General features: G+C 40.5%; 1 protein-coding gene across 1 annotated transcript in view; it reads left to right on the top strand.

Annotated features, from left to right (window-relative positions):
• The window catches only part of LOC6038302 (protein lozenge), a 68,669-nt gene extending 53,129 nt beyond the window's left edge, over positions 1-15,540 (top strand). Inside the window, exons 5-6 of the mRNA XM_038249316.1 lie at positions 14,211-14,378; positions 14,445-15,540. Coding sequence (XP_038105244.1) covers positions 14,211-14,378; positions 14,445-15,055 — 779 coding nt within the window. The 3' untranslated portion in view covers positions 15,056-15,540. The remainder of the gene's footprint in view (positions 1-14,210; positions 14,379-14,444) is intronic.
• The last annotated feature ends 661 nt before the right edge of the window (positions 15,541-16,201 follow it).

Below are 16,201 nucleotides of genomic sequence, written 5' to 3'. Positions count from 1 at the left end.
GAATCAAAGCTCGTACAGGCTGATTCTACAAAATATTTTTCTGCGTGTATGTTTTCAATTTGAATCGATTGCTCATCATCAATAAGATCACAAATTCAAACTGCTTGGAAAATACTAGTTTTAGATCAAAATTATAGTTTATCTTAAATCTTAGGTCGATTGCTCAATACCAATTGGGGCACAAATTCTTACAAGTTGAAAAAATCGCCAATTTTTGCCAAAATCACAGTTTTTGTTTAGTTTCAAGTCGATTGCCCAATACCAGCTGGAGCACAAATTCTTAGAAGTTTAAAAATCGTTAATTTTGGTTCAAATCAACGTTTATTTTCAATTTGAAGTCAAATTCCAAATTAATTTATGTTCAAAATCAAGAATTTGGATCAGAATTTAATTTTATTTTCAATTTCAAACCGTTTTCTCAACATCAGCCACAGCACAAATTCAAACAACTTCAAAAATTGTTATTTTAGGTCAAAATTAAAATTTATCTAAAGTTTCAAGTAGATAGTTCAACACCAGCTGAAGCACAAATTCTTAAAACAAATTCTTAAAAAATGTAAATTTTGTTCAAAATCAAAGTTAACCTTTAGTTTAAATGCAAATCACCAGCTATAGCACAAACTCATACTAGTTGAAATATCGAGAATTTGGATCAGAATTAAATTATATTTTCAATTTCAAACCGTTTTCTCAACATCAACCACATCACAAATTCATACAACTTGATAAATCGTTATTTTAGGTCAAAATTAAAGTTGGTCTTAAGTTTCAAGTAGATTGCTCAACACCAACTGGAGCACAAATTCTAACAAGTTCAAAAATCGTAAATTTTGGTCAAAATTAAAGTTACTTTTCAATTTAAATACGAAAGCCCTTCGTCAGCTCGAGCACAAATTTTTACCTGTTTAAAAATCGTTAGTTTTGATCACAATCAAAGTTAATTTTCAATTTAAAGACGAATGCATATCAACAGCTATAGCACAAATTCATACCAGTTAAAAAATCGAGAATTTTAATCAGAAACAAGATTTTTTTCCAATTCAAGTCGTTTTCTCGTCATCAGCCGGAGCACAAATTCACATAGCTTTAGCAAACTTTTTTTAAGTTCAACATTATAGTTTATCTTGAGTTTCAAGTCGATTGCTCAACACCAGCTCGAGCACAAATTCTTCCAATTTTGAAAATCGTTAAATTTGTGCAAAATAAAAGCAAATTTTTAATTTAGAGACGGATGCCCATTTCTAACTGGAGCACAAATTCTTAAAAGTTAAAAAATTGTTAATTTTGATTAAAGTCAAAGTTAATTTTTAATTTAAAATCGAATTCCGATCACCAGCTGGAGCACAAATGCATTCAAGTTGCAAAATCGATGATTTTAGTCAAAATAAAAAAATCTTTTTAATTCAAGTCGATTACTCAGTCAGAGCACAAATTTAAACAAGTTTTAAAAATCATTGATTAAGGTCAAAATCAATTTTTATTTTTTATTTCAAGTCGTTGGCTCATCAGCAGTCAGAGCACAAATTCATACAAGCTGGAAATCAGTTCATTAGCATGACAACGTTAGATAACACTTCCAGCTGGTGTAAATCCGTAATCCGAAAACCCGAAGCTGATAAGCTGGCTTCTAATGAACACGTAATAACGTCCACCTTTCACTGTCCCATCATCACAGCTTCAAGCTACTTTTCCGAAATCAGATTTTCAATTTCCAACTGGTTTCCTAAATAAATTGAGGCCTTTTAATTCCACAGATCTGCTCCAAACGCAACAACGTTGACGTCGTCGTACGTCCCCAGTAGAAGACCCGGACGAGAGGACACGATTTATAATTGTAATCGAAAATTATATTTCTCGTAACATTTCTCCGGCAACTGCAGCGAGCGAGTCTGCAATGTGTGCAATGGTGCATAGTGCAAGAGCCTCTCTCTCTTTTATTCGGATGTCCAACCCCCTTCGTTCCGAATAATTGGACTCCTCATGATCCTTTTCGGGATGCACCCTCGCACTGTCCAACCAGTGTGTGTTGGCACAATCCGACGATGACCGGCCGGCCAAAAGGCTAAAATGTCATCATCAGGTTGGAAACAAGGGCGATTATCCGATTTTATCCCTTTATTTAAAATTAAACAAGTTCTGTGTCTGTTCTGGCTCTGCAGTTAGAGCAGCAGCATCATACTCCCGGGCTTGCCAGCATGGTGACCAGGGCGGAGAGATGCGGAGACACACGTGTGCACGGCTGGAAGTGATGTTAGCTTTTCAGCAGGGTTAGGATATCTGATTTCCAGAGGTTGATAACGGTGGAATTACGGCGGAAGTTGTACCGGGAATAGTTTGAATGAGGGACAGATGAGATTTGGGTGCTGGGCGAAGATGGTGGAGTTTTGGAGCGGAAGAGTATTTTTGACATGTGTTGAAATGTGTTATTACAACAACAGATATTTAAAAAAAAAATCTAAAAAAAATAATTTTTAAAAATACTTTTCTTAAATTCTTACTTTTTTCGAATGGTCTTTAGTTGCAGTTTTGATAGTTTAGCTTGAAAAAATAAAAAGTGAAAAGTCTAAATTCAAAGTGTGAGAGGATAAAGTAAAAATTCAAGATTTTGACGAAGAACTTCGTCTTAGGGCTCTATACAGGGTAGCAATCCAAAATTTCCAAATGAAACCGAAAAATGAAACGCCTTCCCCAAGCAGAGGGGAAAATCACAGAAGCAGCGCGGCCGACGGTTTTGATATAAATATAAACGCCACCCCCTCCACAGCATTAGTTTAGTCGGTGGTCTACCACCGAAGCGAGAGGAGCTCAGCTCTTCTCGCGAGCGCCAGCCTTCTCTCCCTACAAAACCACGGGAAATTCGAAAGCTGGCTTCAGTCGGTGGTCTACCACCGAAGCGAGAGGAGCTCAGCTCCTCTCGCAAGCGCCACCAAGCGCTTGGCAGTAGTGGCCACCACCTGGAGGCCCCGGGGATGTTCCGATAAGGGAACATTTGCGGAACCATAAGAGTTGGGGCAATATGGGTATCAAACTTAAAGGATTTTGATACTGGACATGAAATTTGACATTTTGGCAGTAATGGCCGCAACCTAGAGTGGCCGGAGGCCCCGGGGATGTTCCGATAAGGGGACATTTGCGGAACCATAAAAGTTGGGGAAATATAAGTATCAAACTTCAGGGTTTTTGATACTGGACATGAAATTTGACATTTTGGCAGTAGTGGCCACCACCTGGAGTGGCCGTAGGCCCCGGGGATGTTCCGATAAGGGGACATTTGCGGAACCATAAGAGTTGGGGCAATATAAGTATCAAACTTCAGGGTTTTTGATACTGGACATGAAATTTGTAGTGGCCGCAATCCGGAGTGACCGGAGCCCTCGGGGGTGTTCCGATGAGGGGACATTTGCGGAACCATAAGAGTTGGGGCAATATGGGTATCAAACTTCAGAGTTTTTGATACTGGACATGAAATTTGAAATTGGCGGAACCATAAGAGTTGGGGCAATAAAGGTATCAAAATGTAGCTGCTCCTCTGTGATGTTGCTGCACGGTTACGCAAAACGGAAATGAAATTAAATCCAGCCTCGGAATAGAGTTATCTACGTGCGTATGTATTGCGTGTACGTACACGAAAAAGATTGAGGTTAAATTTTGTACAGTCCAGCAAAACAAATGGCGTGCTAGTGTGCGTGAGAGCGGGCTTAGATAACTCTATCAGAATCACCTCGAAATTTACGAGCGATTACATATGTGTGTGTGTGAGTGTAAGCGCGTGCAGTCCAAAAATCTCAGCCTGCTGCGCCCCACTTCAGCTCATAATTTTTGGATCGTCGTCGAGGCCACATCAGCTGCAGCAGAAGAGGGCGCAGAAGGCGAAAATTTCCCTAGGCAGCCCAACGGACAAACAACGAAGAACAACCGCAGCACCGCAGGAGAAGCAAACCACAGGCCAAGGTTCCGAAGGAGAGAGGAAACCGGCCAAGCCCGTGGCCCGTCCGCTGGTTGACGAAACGAATCTGGCCGCCATCACCCCGAAGGATCGGAACTTCGGAACGAATCGCCACTGCAGACCATCGGGAAAGAAGAAGAGCAGCTCCTCAACCATCGCAAGTGTAACGGACAAGAAGCAAAAGCCCCGCCGCAAGTAGCACTTAGGAACGTGGTGCTGATGCAGGTTGACCCAGACCAAAGCCATGGACATCTTCCTCAACGTTGACCGGAGAAGCGGCCCGAATGAAGCACTACACCTCGCGGAAGATTTGATAAACAAACGGCCCTTTTCAGGGCCACCAAATATCTCACGAAAGAGTTGTTCCTTCAAAATTTCCCACTAAGAATGTTCCCTAAAAATTTAAAAAAAGATCGAATAAAAATCATTTCACCACAGAGTTAGCATTAAACCACTGTTTCTGTGTGGTAGAATGTCATACGCGCTTGTGTGTGTGTGTGTGTGTGTGTGTGTGTGTGTGTGTGTGTAAGCACGGAGAGGGAAAAATCGCCTGCTGCAAAAATGCACAAGTCAGAATAACTTTTTCGAAAATTTGGAGCCGTCGCCGATTGCTGGCAACAGCCTTCAAAAAACACTGGCTCAGAAAAAGCCCCATCGAAACGACGTCGAACGCTTCAACTTTATCCTCAGCTCAAGCATCTCCGCCGTCAGGTATTCCCGGTTTGGTTGACTCGTCCGACCGGGAACTGCGGCCCAGCTCGAGACTACCGTGTCTGTTTCTCGCCTTCACCTTTCCTCATTTGCTGACGCGTCGTCCCTTCCTCGTTGAAAGTCGAGAGTGAAATGATTGCGAAAATGACAAATCGACCTATATTTATAGATTTTGTTTTGGCATATCGCGGAACGATAAAATCTTGGTGCTTGTGAAAAGAGGGGAAGTAATAGCGAAGTAGAAGTATAAAAATGCGTTCTACCCTTTCCACTCCACTTAGTTGCCACCGAGATGCTGAACAAGTCGGGTCGGCTCATAATAACTATCTGAGCCGCAGACGCTTGAAGCAGCAGCAGCAGGGAGAGAGAGCCCCAAATTCTCTCTTCCGGAGAAGGATTTCTTCTGAAAAATTACCTTTATTTTCTAGAGAGAGAGAGAGAGAATCGGAGAGCAGCACCGAAGAGGGCAAATTGTGTGCGAATGCCGTAGAATGACACACCATACATACACACTCCCGTTTCATGGTACACGCTGATTGGGTTCGATGCGTCGAGTTTCCCTTCCACGGATGTTCGATTGATGTATCTAAATTCGTCACCTGAAAAGGCCATCAAAGACTGCGACCAACTACAGATACACCCGGGGACGAGCAAACCGCCAGCGGAGGCAATTTTAGGCAGTGGAGTAAAATCGTTTAACCTAGTAGACTGTGTGAAAATTGTGGTAGCCCTGTTGTATGGGTTAGTACAACGAATCTACTACGAGCTCGTGTAATTGGTCACGGCCCCGGGATGCACAGCCGGGTCAGTCAGGAAGCTTCCCCCAATTCGTTCAAAGATTTTGTTTACGCCAGTGGTGGTCAAAACCTGGAGTGGCCGGGGCCCTCAAAGAAGGTTCCCCCGGGGCCTGGGGGGACATTTATAGAACCATACGAGTTGTGGCAATATGGGTATCAAAATTTATGGTTTTTGATACTGAACATGAAAATGGCCATTTCGACAGTGGTGGCCAAAACCTAGAGTGGCCGGGGCCCTCAAAGAAGGTTCCCCGGGGCCCGGAGGGCCTTTTACAGAACCATACGAGTTTTGGCAATATGGGTATCAAAATTTATTATTTTTGATACTGAACATGAAAATGGCCATTTCGACAGTGGTGGCCAAAACCTGGAGTGGCCGGTGATCTCAAAGCAGGTTCCCCCGGGGCCTGGGGGGACATTTACAGAACCATATGAGTTGTGGCAATATGGGTATCAAAATTCATGGTTTTTGATACTGAACATGAAAATGGCCATTTCGACAGTGGTGGCCAAAACCTAGAGTGGCCGGTGCCCTCAAAGAAGGTTCCCCCGGGGCCCGGAGGGCCTTTTACAGAACCATACGAGTTGTGGCAATATGGGTATCAAAATTAATGGTTTTTGATACTGAACATGAAAATGGCCATTTCGGCAGTGGTGGCTAAAACCTGGAGTGGCCGGTGCCCTCAAAGCAGGTTCCTCTTGGGCCCAGGGTAACATTAACCGAAACATACGGGTTGTTGCAATATGCACCCAAAGGAAAAATATATCTCAAAATCTGCAACAGTGGATTTGCTGCAGAAAATGTCACATTTTATAACATTTTATGCAGCAAGCCCCTAGATCATTTTTGCCCGCTTGTAAACATTTCAGCGATCTGCAGTTCTCACCAACACATATAATGCTGGCCCGTCCCCGAGCAACACTCTAAAGAGAAGCATATGTTGGTGCTCTTTCACTCACTTTTCGTCAAGCGTCCATGGCGCGGTGGTAGCGTGTCGGATCAAAAACCAAGAAGTTGGTGGTTCAATCCTCGATCTGTTAAGGGTTTTTTTTTTTGTAAAATACAAACAAAATGCCTTCGGTAATGTCGATAATTGTCGGTAACGGGCAAAAATGTCATACCCCTATATCGCAAAAAATGCATGAGGACAGATTTCATGCAGATTCTGATATACTTTCATGCCGCCATGTATCACAATCATGCGACCGCCGTTGGGTGTGGGTATCAAAATTCATTGTTTTGATATTGAACCTGCAAATGGCCATTTCGACAGTAGTGGCTACAACCTGGAGTTGCCGGTGCCCTCATGGAAAGTTCACATTGGGGGAACATTTAGGACAATTTTGCCGACAAATCTATGAAACAAAATACAATAATCTTATCCCAGATTTCACTAGCAATCCAAAAACTCATTCAAAATGTTTGGTCCTATGTCTTTCGGTTATGTCTCTGACATACCATCTTGAACTTTTTGGCAATATGAGTAATAAATCGCTGGGGGTAATAAATCGATAATTGCGAAATTATTGAAATTGAGAATAACTCTTTCGTAATCAATTTGAGCCCTAAAAAGGGCTTTTTAATGCTTGCTGTTGAAATTTACTTGGCTGTCGCCGATGGCTGGCAAGAGCCTTGCCAAAACATTTCCCATCGCGAACAACATTGAACCCTTCCAGGTTCGGTCTGCCCCTTCGCCGCGATGCTTCTCCGCCTTCAGCTATCTTTGTTGCCGCTGTGTCGTCCCTTCCTCGTAGACTGTCGAGAGTGATTTGAGTACGCAAATGAAATAGATTTTCGTTTTGGGATTTCGTGGAACGAAGAAATCTAGGTGGCGAATGCCGTAGGAAGGCAGAGAGAAGGCCGTAGAAACGTCAAAACGAGAAAAAAGTCTTGTAATGTGTGGGAATAAATCGTTTAATGTGATTCAAATTTGTTGTGACGCAAAGAAAATCTTTAACACATGGTTCAGACTGGCTCTTTGTAATGAATTGGAGTCCTGATAATGGCTTTCAATTATTTCAAAATATTTCTAAAAAATTGTTCAATGCCAAAAGTTTAATTGATTGAATGATTTCAAATCAACTGGCACGAAAATCTTGACATTACGATTAGCTGTGAAGCGTTTCAAAACTTTAGACGTTATCCAACGTCAAAATACCATAAGATCTTAGAGCAGAAATACCATAAGATCTTAGAGCAGAAATAAATAGATCTTAAGAAATAACCGTTTCGTGATTGATTTTGTGGCCAAGAAACGCAAATAATAAAACTATAAAAAAAATCATTAACATTTGTGTCCGAAGTTCTTCGTCATGATGGTTATGCCTGTAGCATTACCACTGCACCTTTTTTTTATTTGGTTTTTTTGTCACTAAAATTACATATTTTTTAGAGAACGAAAAACGATCTCTCACGCTAGCGTTTTGGATGGTGCATAATCTGGTACACCTGAAATATGAATTTCAAAATGAAATTTGCAATCGAAAATGACTCACATTTTTCGACAACGTGCACCGTTTTTAAGTTATTGTAAATATTCTTATGATTGGAAGCGACTTTTTAAATTAAAAAATACGTCAAGTTTTCGAAATGCTGTGTTTTATCTATTTAGCTCTAATTTTTCAAATCACGATATCTCGGAAACTATTGGTTAGATTTTCATTATTAAAAAAAATAATCCCGTTAACTTTGTTCTGAAAATAATGGCAAAATCCAGCCCGACGTATGAAACATTACATATTGAGTGTTTTTTGCTAATTCAAAAAAAGCTCATCATTTTTAAATTTCTTAAAAAATATAATAGTAAAAAGCAGAAAATTTAACAAAAAAAAAATTTCGACATCAAAAATTTTACCGAAAGTTTCCGATACATCGTGAGTTGAAAAATTACAAATTTTTCACCAATATTAAGCTTTACGAGCCTGTATCTCAGCAACCAGCAGTCAGATCAACAACGTCCAAAAAGAACATTTGTTTTAAAAAATCGCATACATCCGTCATACATAATTTTTAATACGCAAATATATATTTTTCTAAAATTATATCAGAATTTTTTCAACAAATTTGTTAAGTCATCTCGATTGCAAATTTTTGAAATTTTGTTTGATCATATTTTCTTTGTTACCAAAAATATTTTTTCATAGGTTTATAACTCCGATACCAGGGGTTGATCCATTCTAAACTCTAGCGCAAAAATGCCATTTTTAGTCGCCCCATAAAAAAAGTTTGAATTTTATTAGAAATATGTATTTTGCGACGAGTTATGATTTTTTTAAAATAATTATTTTTGTAAAAAAAAATAAAATCCCGTACTTAAAATTTTTTGAACTCATTTTTTTGAAAAATCGATTTTTCAATCGAAAAGTACTTAACAATGTTAAATTTCGTCCGAAAAATTGCGGTTTTTTGATTTTTTTAATTAAGTGTCCATGATTGTTCAATCTAGAAAATATTTTTTTTCAAAAAGTCAAAAATTTCTTACAATTTTGTCTAAGAAACATTGAAGATTGGACCACTGGTTGCTGAGATACAGCGAATAAAAGAAAAATAAACAGGAAAATTGATTTTTCTGTTGTCGATTTCGCAGAAACTAATGGTCCGATTTTCAATTTCAAAATATAAAACATTCGTAAAAATGTCCGATCTTTTCGAAAACAATATTTGAGTTTTTTTTAAATAAAGACATATGAAAAGGGCTAAACATTCAATATTACGCCCTTTCAAAATGTCATCCTTGATTAAAATTATTTCAAAATATTGATTTCGAAAATATCGGAAAATTTCACCAAATCAATCAAAAAAATCCTTGAAGAGTTACGGATTTTCGAATATTTACGTACCATTTTTGTATGAACAGCTGCCGAAATTGCATGGAGATTTGTATCGGTAAACCAATGACACAAAATGGCTTCTTTGGTGATAGAAAGGCCCCCACAAAGTTTGAGCCAATTCAAAAAGTATAAGTAAAATCCATTTCTGGTGGAGAAATGCACAAAACTGATTCTCGCAAAATTGTATGGAGAAACTAATGATGCAAATTGACATCAAAAACTAACTCAATCCACCTATGTGGTTGGAGCCTTCCTCACTTATTACCAACAATGGCTGATATGATGGAATTGTACAAAAATTTCATCTATTTTTAATATCCGAAATAAAAAAGTACATAAATATCACTTAAGTGGCCATACCTCGAGACAGGTTTGCCAGATCTTTGATGTTTTGGACTCGTTGGAAAGGTCTTTTGATAACCTAACCAACGATGGGTCGGATGACGGACCCGGACATAGTTTACATACATTTAAGTGAGATCCGGCATCCAAAAAGTGCATAAATATCACTTAAGTGGACATATCTCGAGACAGGGTTGCCAGATCTTCAATGTTTTGGATTCGTTGGAAAGGTCTTTTGATAACCTAACCAACGATGGGTTGGATGGTGGATCCGGACATAGTTTACATACATTTAAGTGAGATCCGGCTTCCAAAAAGTACATCAATATCACTTAAGTGGGCATATCTCGAGACAGGGTTGCTAGATCATCAATGTTTTGGACTCGTTGGAAAGGTCTTTTGATAACCTAACCAAGGATGGGTTGGATGGTGGATCCGAACATAGTTTACATACATTTAAGTGAGATCCGGCTTCCAAAAAGTACATAAATATCACTTAAGTGGACATATCTCAAGACAGGGTTGCCAGATCTTCAATGTTTTGGATTCGTTGGAAAGGTCTTTCGATAACCTAACCAACGATGGGTCGGATGGTGGATCCGGACATAGTTTACATACATTTAAGTGAGATCCGGCATCCAAAAAGTGCATAAATATCACTTAAGTGGACATATCTCAAGACAGGGTTGCCAGATCTTCAATGTTTTAGATTTGTTGGAAAGGTCTTTTGATAACCTAACCAACGATGGGTCGGATGGTGGATCCGGACATAGTTTACATACATTTAAGTGAGATCCGGCTTCCAAAAAGTACATCAATATCACTTAAGTGGGCATATCTCGAGACAGGGTTGCCAGATCATCAATGTGTTGGACTCGTTGGAAAGGTCTTTTGATAACCTAACCAACGATGGGTCGGATGACGGACACGGACATAGTTTACATACATTTAAGTGAGATCCGGCATCCAAAAAGTACATAAATATCACTTAAGTGGACATATCTCGGGACAGGGTTGCCAGATCATCAATGTTTTGGACTCGTTGAAAAGGTCTTTTGATAACCTAACCAACGATGGGTCGGATGATGGACCCGGACATAGTTTACATACATTTAAGTGAGATCCGGATATATGTGAAAACACATTTTTATACATAACTTTTGAACTACTTATCGAAACTTCAATCTGTATAAAACTCGATCTATGGGACCCTAAACCAAGTCGAATGCAACAGGTTCGGGTCAAATCGGTTCAGCCAGAGTCGAGAAACATGAGCTAGTTTGTTGGTCACATACATACATACACACACACATACACACACACATACACACAGACATTTGTTCAGTTTTCGATTATGAGTCGATATGTATACATGAAGGTGGGTCTACGACGTTTTATACAAAGTTCATTTTTAGAGCAGGATTATAGCCTTACCTCAGTGAGGAAGGCAAAAAAAAATCCAAGTCCAAACTTTTAAGTCAAAAATCAAAAGTCTTAGGTTAAAAGTCCAACATCAAAAGTAAAAAGTTCAATAATTTTTTGTCAAAAATTAAAATCTAAAATCCAAGTCAGTCAAGTTCAGTCAAAAATCAAAAGTCAAAAGTCCAAAGCAAAAAGTGAAAAAACCAAAGTCCAAAATCAAAAGTTAATAATGAAGAGTCAAAAAACTAAAATCCACAGCCCAGAAATCATCATCCAGAGACCATAGTTCAAAAAATCAAGTCCGTTACTCATTACTTTGACGTCACACAGTAAAATACGTGAGATTTATCACGTATAATTTTCAATCTCATTTAAAACAGAAATCCTACGTCACAATTCAACCTCCACGTGCCAATTGGCACGTATCGCAGTAAATTGTTTGTTTTTCCTGCATTTCGATACCAAAACTGGAAAATCGATTACGTGCAATTTGCTAGCGGAAGCACCGCCACGCCAGAACTAATTCGATATTCAACTGGTGTCCACTAATTTACGCGATTAACGATCCACCCATCTAGTTGCAGTTGGTCGTCGACACGTCACAAATCGCGTTCAAATCAATAACATTTCACAACTTTATCAATTTTCCCTCCCCTCCCCGCTGGATGTAATTCAACCATACCCGAGTGAGTTAGTGATTGGTGGTGGTGGTGGAACTAATTTACATGCCACTGAATGCAACTGACCATCAGGCCCCGATTACACGCAAAACCACGACGATGTAACCGGTTCTTGTAAGCTAATCCTCGGCCAACTTGGACCTGGTCAAGCGCGAAATAAGAAACATTCCTCAATCGGGGGAAAAAGTATCGACTATCAGCGCGGGATTTTCCCTGCCTCCCTTTGTTTTATGAATGAACGCTTGAACCTATGAATGAAAAAGGGGAACTTCATTCAGGTGGAACGATTTCAACGAGAAAAAAATCAAAAAGACGAAGAAGAAGGCGGCCCTCAATCAATCACGAATAAGTCATTACTGGAGTCGCGATTTCTATCAAAACTGGACTCTCTGGTGGTGTGAAATTAAATTAGTCCAACATCGGTCTGAAAGTAGAGCATAGTCGCAAGAGGGCGAGAACGGAAATAAATAATCACTTTTGTGGTCATCGACGACGACGATGTTGGTCATGCCGGATCGAAAATCATATCCATATATGAGAGTTGCATGCTCTCTACGTGGGGGTATTAACATATTTTTTAAAACTTTATCTCCTCGCTGGCGAAACCACAAATAACAGTAGAGAGAAGGTTTCGGACGTTGAGGGAGCAGCGCATGGGGAGCTCGGACAGTTTTTATGAGATATGAGATGGTTTTGCATTGCATTGATTATGTGGAGCTGATGTTGCGTAATGCATACATATGTTTATTATTTTTTAATAAAACAGCAGTTTTCATCAAAATTAAAAAAAAAAGATTTTCCAGGGATTTTTTAGGGATCATATTCGAGTTCAGCGACCACAAAGTAGTTAAATTTCACTACTTGCTAAACTTATAAATCCTTTTATAGTATATTTTTTCCATTCAGCCGCCATATTGGACGCCATCTTGAATATCTCGATTCTCTTTGAAAATCGGGAAAATCGACAGGTTGATCCGGATTCAGGATTTAGTCTAGGTTCATCAAAAACTGGCCTGCTACGAGATTTGCTTCTTGCATAGCTATTTTCGGGTTTTATGCCTTGACTATTGAAAACAAAGCAACGATATTAACAAAAAAAATGACTGTCACTAATGTTAGAAAACAGTCATAAAGACCCTTTTTACAAAGTTTAGAAGAATTTGAATAGAACTAGCGTTCAAAATCATAAACTAGAGTTCTATTTTGTATAAAGGAAACTGAATTTGAGTAGATTTAGACAGATGTTTTATTTCGATCACAAATAGAAGTACCTGTTAAATCAACAAAATGACTTGTTTCATTAAGCAAAATTTTCGATTTGTATTTTAGAAGTTAAGCTTTTGAGTTATTTTCACGGGTCCTGATTTGCAGTTCAAAGATCAGAAATCACTCACTCATCACCGAATGAATCTTTGCCGACTGGAGCAGGCAACCATTCGCGAGCGAACACTACCCGCTCTCTGCCAGCGGCTTGCTCAATCGCTTCACTCAGCGAAACAAATACTTCGTGAATTTCTTTTTCTACTCCGTCCGTCAACCCGAGTCATACACGAATGTGCTCAGAGAGGAGAGAGCCAAACAAATACTAGCGCGGTGCTCATTTGGCCTGCACTACCACAGTTTGCCGTCAATTAGAATTTGGTATGGTGGAAATTGCTGCCAAATGTGTCTTTGATGTTGTGTAAACTACAAAATTGCAAAATATGATTGATATCATTGATTTTAAGCAATTTCCTAAATGATCAAAGCTAAGCCGATCGCAAAGTATTCTCAGTCAGTATTGAGCGACTTAACGAAATCGGTCTCTCCGAACCATTCGCTGTTCTATCCGATTTGAATGAGAGGGAGAGCAAAGATAGAGTGTTCGGTAGCGATTGATTTGGAAGTGACAAACGGTAGGAATACATCAGAGCAGCTTTTCGTCGCTCTAAATTTGTGCTCGCGAGTGACTGAGTCTTTTTGGAGCAATCAGGACCCTTGGTTATTTTATATCAAAAATGAACAAATTCATGCATATTTTTAGCTGTTTTGATAAAAACAATATTTTACAAATATAAGGTGACTAACACATGCTTTTATTTCTCACCGCGCCAATTTGGACCCTGATTAAGTGATAATTTGAATCAGTCGTCTTCTAAACACCCTTGTCCAAACGCCGCCCAATTTGCATAATTCATTCATACTTAATACCAAAATGCCACACACCGACCAACCAACCAAACGTAAAGTCACACGATCTTCCACTGATCAACTTGAAAACGAGCATGTCCTGCTCATCGCCCCGCCGATTATTAAAAACCGATTAGCGCTCCTCTTTGCCGTCGAATCCCCTTGATTTTTTGTTAGCTTTTTCGGAAGTGGTTGCTTATGAGAATTTATGGGATTTTATCCGCGTTTTTTGAAATTTCGCCGCCACGAGGACCTCACAGATCACACGAAAATTACTAACGAACTTTTTTCTCTCTCTCTCTCTCCTCGCAGATTACAGCAACGCCGCCGACTGGCCAAACGGACTCAACGCGTCCTCGGCGACGACGGCGGCGACCACCTACGCGAATCCGTACAGCCCGATGCAAACGACGCCGCCGTCCTACGGCGGCTACGAACCCTGTCCGATGGTGGAACATTCCGGCTACAATCTGCCGACAGGTTGGTTGAACAGTTAAGTCTTGTAAATTTGAATATTTGTGTTAATTTGTTGTTTCTTTCCAACAGTCCTTCCCGACGCCGCCACCACCTACCAGGACTACTACAACCTCCCCACTCCAGCCTCCCACCAATCCGCCATGTCCGCCGCCCACCACCACGGCTACTCCGCCTCGTCCGCCTCCTCCAAAGCCCTCGTGACCGGCGACCCCCTCGACGGCTCCTCGTACGGTTCCCCGTACAGCCAGTGGGCCGCCAACGGGTACGGCAGCTACCAGTACAACACCGCCCCTCCTCTCCCTCCCCCTCCGCCCCCCCAGTCCCAGTACCCCTCGGCCGTCGCCGCCGTTCCCCCTCCGATGGTGCTCTGTCCGCAGATGTTCAGCACCGTCAACCAGAACCAGATCCACGTCCATCTCCACCCGGCGGCCACGCCCGGCAGCGACAAGCTCGAGCAGTACTTTGGCGAAAATGGTGGCTTCATGATGCGGCCCGCGGTCACGGCGGCGGCGGCAGTGGCGGCCGCGTCCGAAATTGGTGGGATTGGTGGAACGCACGATCCGACGATGGGGCAGCAACAGGATGTCGTGGGAAGTGATCATCATCAGCAGCAGGATGGTGGGGCGAGGGCGGAGGAAACGGTCGCCGGCGATCCGAGCAGCGTTTGGCGGCCCTACTGATGTTACGAGTTTTAGGGGGGGAGGAGGTTTGAGTTTTGTTAGACTGATTTCATTATTATTATTATTATTATTATTATTTGTGTTGAGGAAGCAACCAATCGCTCAAATTTATTTTGAACTTTGTAGAAGCTTTTCTATCTCTCTGTCTGTAAGCAAAGTACTCGATAAACTCCAAATAGAAAATAGTAGCTAATATAGATTAATTTATAATAAAATTAAAAATCACGCATCTTAAAGTAAGTTGAATTTATTAAATAATATATTAAATTAAGCAATTCGTCGGCGACGAATTGTGAATTGTTTTAAACTAAGTTTTCGAATCAAATAAAAAAAGTGGCAAACGCATCAAATTGTCTTCGTTACAAAAAAAATCGTGAATCATGTTAAGTGTACAGAATTTGTGTAAAAAATAATGTGAGCACACACTAGATGAATCGATGAATGTTGGATGGATTTACAATAAACATATTTGTATACAAAGTAAATCGTTGTTTAATTTTTCATGTCTTAAATTTTTTATTTAAACTTGACGGAATGTTGATTGCCATATTGTCCAAACTCGTATAGTTCGTCGAACGTCCCTCAACGGAACATCCCTGAAGTCATCGACCACTCCTACCACATAATTCCCCATACTCGATGTCGATTCAAATCGCAATAAAAAAAATCCTGACTTTTTCTCGACTTCTCCGGACGATCAAAAAAAAAATTCATCCAAATGTTGAAACCTAGGCTTGTAATTTCAATTTTTATATTTTTTTGCCCCCCCTATGTTTTAGGCAGTGTTGCGATCCTCACGCGCTCACGCGCTCGTGAGCGCTCATTTTAAGCTCATTCGTGAGGAGGAGCGCTGCGCGAGCTAGCTCACGTTTGCCCGCGCTCACGTTTGCTCCGATTTTTTCAGCTTGCGCTCGCGCTCATTTTTGGCTCACGGAGCGCACACTTTGGAAGTATCGCGAATTGAATCGTTTTTCGTTTTTGAGAAAGTTTTTGTTTTTCAATCCTAGTTGGATTTTTTGCTTAAGGCGCAGCATGTCAGAGGAAACATCACTTAGGAATAGCTTATTTTCATTACGAAAAACGAAACGGAACTATTGGCACTACGCCCCCCGGGGCATGGCCTTCTTCTAACGTGGGATTTCTGCT

This window comes from Culex quinquefasciatus, chromosome 1 (assembly GCF_015732765.1).
Source record: "Culex quinquefasciatus strain JHB chromosome 1, VPISU_Cqui_1.0_pri_paternal, whole genome shotgun sequence".
NCBI classification, from domain to species: Eukaryota; Metazoa; Arthropoda; class Insecta; order Diptera; family Culicidae; genus Culex; species Culex quinquefasciatus.
This window is presented reverse-complemented; position numbering and strand designations above follow the sequence as displayed.